This window comes from Saccostrea cucullata, unplaced genomic scaffold, assembly GCF_032062105.1.
Source record: "Saccostrea cucullata isolate Sc308-1 unplaced genomic scaffold, CSIRO_AGI_Scuc_v1 ctg17141, whole genome shotgun sequence".
In the NCBI taxonomy this organism is placed as follows: Eukaryota; Metazoa; Mollusca; class Bivalvia; order Ostreida; family Ostreidae; genus Saccostrea; species Saccostrea cuccullata.
This window is the reverse complement of record NW_026938278.1, coordinates 1-5,950: the sequence shown is the minus strand read 5'-3', so window position 1 is coordinate 5,950 and position 5,950 is coordinate 1. Positions and strand designations below refer to the sequence as shown.

Sequence of the window (5,950 nt, the reverse complement as noted above, 5' to 3'; positions counted from 1 at the left end):
TAATGACTCGCAGAGCAGACGCTCTAACCAATGCGCCACACGGGTAATATTAAAAAGATTGAATATGTTTTCCTATGAAATAGAATTCACACTCTAAAGAGGACAAAAAAGGATCATTTTCTAGTACTATGACAAATTTTTTCACATGAGTGGATCATCGCTCTATTCCATGGCTTTGCCTCAAGATCACAAAGGATAAGATGTTTCAGATAAATACTAGTAGTTTGAAAGAATGTTGCGAATAGGACAAAGTGACCTTAAGTCAAGGCCAACATTCTAAGGTTGTAAGCAATCTTTTTAGGCATATTAGTTTCCATCGTTTCAGCAGTAGAAAGACAGAAAAGAAATGTAGAGTTCTTTTAATAGTGACTTTGACAAAGTTGGAATATCGAGTAAATGTTGGAAAATATCTTTAAAAAATCTTCTTTTCAAGTATGGCAATTTTATACATGTATGCTTTATTGCTATAGTGACATTCTCAAGTAGTAGAAAATTCCAACCCCCACCCCCCCCCCCCTCCCCAACAAGTAAGCTTTCCAAAATAAGCTGATTTGTATTTTTTTACTAGCCCATATGCTCAGGTGAGCGATGTGGCGCATGGGTCTTGTATATTTATACAAATTAAGAGGATAGAGATACAGAAAAAAAATTGTGACCTTCAAATTCCAACAAAGAGGGTATCATGAACTTGAATAGTAAAATCTAAAGAAAAAAACCTTTCTAATTGTATAATTGTCAGTGCAGTGTAGTGCTCTTTCTCTTGTTTGATATTAAAGCTGTCAACATCCCTTGCTAGTTTCGTCTGTTTGGGATAGGCGAATAGGATAAAACAGTCTAGCTATGTTTAGATATTGTTAATATGTTACTTAGTATTAGCATTTCTAGGTGATTCTCTGTTTGACATTTAAAGCTCATCAGTTTTTGATTGCATAGATTTCTTTTGTTTCTTTGTTCATTTTTGGAATACAAATGTAGGGATCGAGAGGTTGTATCCGAAAGTAATTGTTTTGTTCTCAAACTTTCTATACTGTTATGATACAGATTCCACTCCATGACTCCGATCCGCTTAGCTTTTTACCCCAAGCCCAGCCAGAGTTGGTAATTATCATTTCTAAAAGGTTTGAAGTTATTGTCCAAACCAAGGCCATCTGAGGTTGCGAGAACATTTGTGGACAAAATTATATTGACACATATGTAGGTCGGACAAAAACGATACAGTAAAACACGGTTATAGCGAAGTCCTGGGGACCTGTGAATTCAGGCGCGGATCCAGGATTTGGAGTTAGGGGGGCGCCAAAATTAGGCAAGGGGTCTGGGGGCCGCCTTGAGGCCCCCAGTGGGTCCAGGGCAAAGCCCTGGTGGGGGCCCAGGGGGCGAAGCCCCCGGAAGCTCCTGGATTCTAGAGATTTTGAAGGGTTAAAATGAGGTCTACCAAAGCCCTGGTGGGGGCCCAGGGGGCGAAGCCCCCGGAAGCTCCTGGATTCTAGAGATTTTGAAGGGTGAAAATGAGGTCTACCAAGTAGACATATTTGATTTACGCTAACTTTGACAATTTTAGGGGGGGCGCGCGCCGGGTGCGCCCCCCCTTAAATCCGCCACTGGAATTCAATTCGCTATATCCGTAATTCGTTATATCCGTGTAACGAATTTGTATAACCATATATAGCGAATTCGCAATATGCATGTTTTCCTTCAAGTGTTACTATCAAATATGTTAGGGAAGCAAATATTACAAAACATACCTTCTATAACTAAGGTTTTATTATGAATTGAATTTTATATACAAATACTGAGAGAAAATAAAGTCAGTTCAATTATTCAAATTTTGAAATCTTTGAAAGTTCGTTATAAAAGATGTAAAATTCATTATATTTAACCTCAACGGGACTCAAAATCAGTTCGCTATATCCGTAAATTCGTTATATCAGAGTTCGTTATAAGCGTAAAATTTTACAAAGATTTGTTAAGAATTTTGCCGGGGACCCAGAAAAACTTCGTTATATCCGTGAATTCGCTATATCCGTGTTCGTACTAAACGTGTTTTACTGATTTCGTCCCGTCTACGTTACGGGTGATATAAAATCTTACTGAAATTGTTAAAACTTCTATCAATAACAATGTAAGCATAACAGTGTCATTTTTTGTAATGTCATACTATAAATAGACACGTGAAAAAAATAAGTTACACTCCCTTCAACATGCTTACGCAATTTGACCTTGCTGAATTACTTTTTCACATCCGTTTCACTTAATTCATTCATAAACAAACGTGGTTGATCCCATCAATGACATTTAACGGCGATTTTACTGAAGAGATATAGACCATTGCAGACAAAAAGGTTGGTCATTTATTTTATTTGATATTTATATATTTATTTTTCTTGCAACATAAACAGAACGTGTGCAAAGCGATTATGCATTTAGTTGCTCAAGTTGCAATTTAAAAGTCACACCATGGCCCAAATGTGTTGATCTATTTTTAAAGCCAACGCATAGGAAATATTTAGTGCAAAGCTGAATGAAATCTGTTTGTGTGTCAAACATGGAAATTTAAAACTAACGTTTTGTTCAAAAAATAAATGTAATGTACCGTATTTGATAGTTAAATGAAGGGGAAGGGCATTTCATTCATCGGGTGTGTCGACGTTTACAAAGCAACTTTTAAAAATAAATGATTATGTTTTAAATATTTTCTTAAAACATGTCATCAATTTTGAAACATTTCATCTTAAGACGATTATTCATTTCACATCACTTTATTTGTGAAAGTATTCTTCAAATATCAACATATTTTTTAGAAAATGACATTAAGCAAGCTATGCAACACATAATATAAAACCAGACTTGATTAATCGATCAGATCGGTAATCGATCACTAATCGATTGTAATCGAACACTAATCGATTGATTACTTATGGTCATCGATCACTAATCGATCAATCCTCAGGAAGTTTGATCGATTAGTGATCGATTACTTTTTGATCGATAATTGATCGATAACTCTTTTAATACTATAAATTGTAATAATGACCATACATGAGGAACACAAGATTTACAGTTGTTGACTTGTATTGAATTCACATTTGATTAAATACATACATTTTACTCACATCTACTGATTACATGTATATATATAATCATAGTTGTCAAACAAAACGCAAAATAAGATTATGCATTTAACATGTTTAACATAGACATATGGGTTTAACATCAGCTATACTGTCCAGATTTCTGATTGCAACCCATGTAACATGACATTTAATTACTATATTCCAAAGCATTAAAAATACAAATTGCAAAAACAAGGACAAGGCAAGGATCACACCAAAAAGCTGAACACCAAATACCACCAATAAAATTTGCAGCATGTGCATAAACAATGTATACAAGAAATGCTTGCTTAAATCAAATGGAATGGAAAAATAACTGTAAAATATTGTTCTTTTGAAGACAATTTTCAAGAGTTTCTTTGTTTTCCTTATGTGTCCCTTGGCCTGGCTGGTGATGTAAATGGAATCAGTATTTCCACCTATTAGAATAGAAATAAAGTACATATTATAATAAACCATTTTTTAAAACCATTTGGTATAAAAGTAAGAATCACACAATAGTATAAATCTATTTCCTGCGAGTGGAAATATTTATGACCCCAATGCTGGAATTATTATAAATCCTTTTTATTTCTTTATTTATCTATTCATTTTATTATCATAAGTATTCTGAATCTTATGAACTCGGTGAATTACTTTATAGATTGTCTTGAATTAGAGAAGCAAAGGTGGTTTTATAAAGCCTAATGGAGAACATTTTGTCTACCATCAAAGAACTCCTGCAGAACCAAGCAGAACCATATCATATAGAGATAGCAATCCAAATCAGAAATAGTAAGCCACTATTTTTTTAATTCTTTGATTCAAAGTTGAATTTAGGACTATTACTTTACTTTTTTCCTACTTTCAATCATTTTCTTCCAATAGATCAAGACGATGGGGAGGAATGTTTGTGTAAAACCTATGAATGGAATGTTGGAACTAATGAACTGCTGGGTCATACGGTAAAGGATACAACAGGAAAACAGCTAGGATCATCATCCATATCAAGAGAGGAACATAATCCTGATATAATTATTTCAGAAGAAGAGTCTACTTTAACTCATCAACTACCCCAGATTTCAGTAAGAATAGTTCTTTTCGGATAATGTTAATTTCTATGAAGCTGTATCCATGAGTATCAATTTTGCATTGATCAATTTTACTATCTTACATTTGAAATATGTATTCAAAACTACTAGTAAGCTCCTTCTTTGCGTAACCTTATACGGGGAAAATCTTAAGATGTGATGAACATCACGAGTTTGGTAGATATATTAATTTTATTATGCCTTTTACCACATTAAAGGAGCAATTTAGAAGCATTCAATCCACATTACTAGAACTGTGCAACGGAATAAAGAAAATTGAAGATAGCAGATCCTCAAACAAGGCAGAAAAAGAAAGCAAAAGATTGCCTTCTGATATTCGCAAAGTTGCCAATAAATATCAACATGCATTTGGTAAAATGATTTTTTAATCCTTAATTGAAATAAATCATTTTCTGCTTTTAACATTTAAAATGTTGTACGTATAATAAATTTTGTCTGTATTGATATAGGTGTACACCGAAAGAAATGGTTAAAGAAATTGTTTTGTTTTGTTTTTTAATTGGATTTTCAGTAATTTTTTTTTCAATTTTTATTCCAGCATATGCGTTTATTCGTCAGTTTGGACGCCTCCTTCAGTTGGATGAAAGACATTTGGATGAAGTAGAGCAATATTCGGGATATGGAACAAAAGAAGTGTTCTGGCAGATTATAAGAATATGGATGGAGAACTCGGAATCCCAACACATGACGGTGTCTAATTTATTGACAGCCCTGTCAGAGTGTGGAGTAGATCTTAAAGGTTTAGTAGATATTGCTACTCTCTAGGTGATATGGATGCATAATTATTAAAAAAAAAATAAGAATAAAATATGAAGATTTCTCACAGTAATCAACCTTTCAAGTCCATTGAAACAATATAAATTGGGAGCAGAGCGAGCAAAAACCTCCAAAACATCAGAGGTGGGATCAGGTTCTATCGAAGATCAAGCATTGGTTTCGGCTGCTCACCTGCCGTGTGTTCCTGTCATTATTGTGTAAATTAAAATCGGGTGGAAAATAATGGCTCAACAATTTACATGAAAAACATAAGCCAACATTTTACATAGCAACTGATCGTATTCGCTAATAATGTCATTGCAACGGAAAAATAATCTGTGAAAAAATAAATTTAAAATAGACTGGTTATATTCCTGTATTTCATCTAGATTTTTTTTAACAAAAAGTTCCAAATTTACTTAAAATCTCCGAGATTTGAATTTGTAAAAACGCTGCAGATAATTTTGAATATTTTCATATAACTCTATAATTTACAAACGAGTAAATTACTTGTATTAACATGTATTATTATGCCCCCCTTCGAAGAAAGGAGGGCATATTGCTTTGCTGCTGTCTGTCGGTCGGTCTATCGGTGTGTCGGTCCATTTAGTTTCCGTTCATTTTCTTCATAACTGTTGCACATACTGAAATCAAATTTGTTATACAGATATATCACATGAATATCTAGGTCAAGTTCTGTTTTGGGTATGATTGCACCATTTTTGACAGAGTTATTCCCCTTGGACATGGAAAATTTTCAATTATTTGCAGTTTCTGCTCATTTTCTTTGCAACCGTTGCACATACTGAAATCAAATTTGGTATACAGATATATCACATGAATATCTAGGTCAAATTATGTTTAGGGTACGATCGCACCATTTTTGACAGAGTTATGCCCCTTGGACTTGGAAAAACTTCAATTATTTCCCCTTGGACTTGGAAAAATTTCAATTATTTGCAGTTTCTGCTCATTTTCTTTGCAACCGTTGCA

General features: G+C 33.9%; 1 protein-coding gene across 2 annotated transcripts; it reads left to right on the top strand.

Moving 5' to 3' along the window:
• The first annotated feature begins 2,195 nt into the window (after positions 1-2,195).
• Positions 2,196-4,970, top strand: LOC134249888 (uncharacterized). Of its 2 annotated transcripts, XM_062732246.1 has the most exons (5): positions 2,196-2,339; positions 3,769-3,884; positions 3,978-4,174; positions 4,399-4,552; positions 4,740-4,970. In XM_062732246.1, exons 2-5 carry the CDS (start codon positions 3,797-3,799, stop codon positions 4,964-4,966), a joined length of 666 nt encoding a protein of 221 aa, XP_062588230.1. In that variant the 5' UTR covers positions 2,196-2,339; positions 3,769-3,796; the 3' UTR covers positions 4,967-4,970. The 2 variants fall into 2 exon arrangements, with proteins under 2 accessions (XP_062588230.1, XP_062588231.1); XM_062732247.1 differs by lacking the exon at positions 2,196-2,339 and having other exon boundaries at positions 3,758-3,884.
• Positions 4,971-5,950: the final 980 nt, after the last annotated feature.

Bases quoted from the DNA above. Each gene is read 5' to 3' on its own strand.
- LOC134249888 (XM_062732246.1), top strand. From the start codon at position 3,797: ATGGAGAACATTTTGTCTACCATCAAAGAACTCCTGCAGAACCAAGCA. The intron at 3,885-3,977 runs GTAAGCCACTAT...TTCTTCCAATAG, and splicing joins AGCAATCCAAATCAGAAATA to ATCAAGACGATGGGGAGGAA. The intron at 4,175-4,398 runs GTAAGAATAGTT...ACCACATTAAAG, and splicing joins ATCAACTACCCCAGATTTCA to GAGCAATTTAGAAGCATTCA.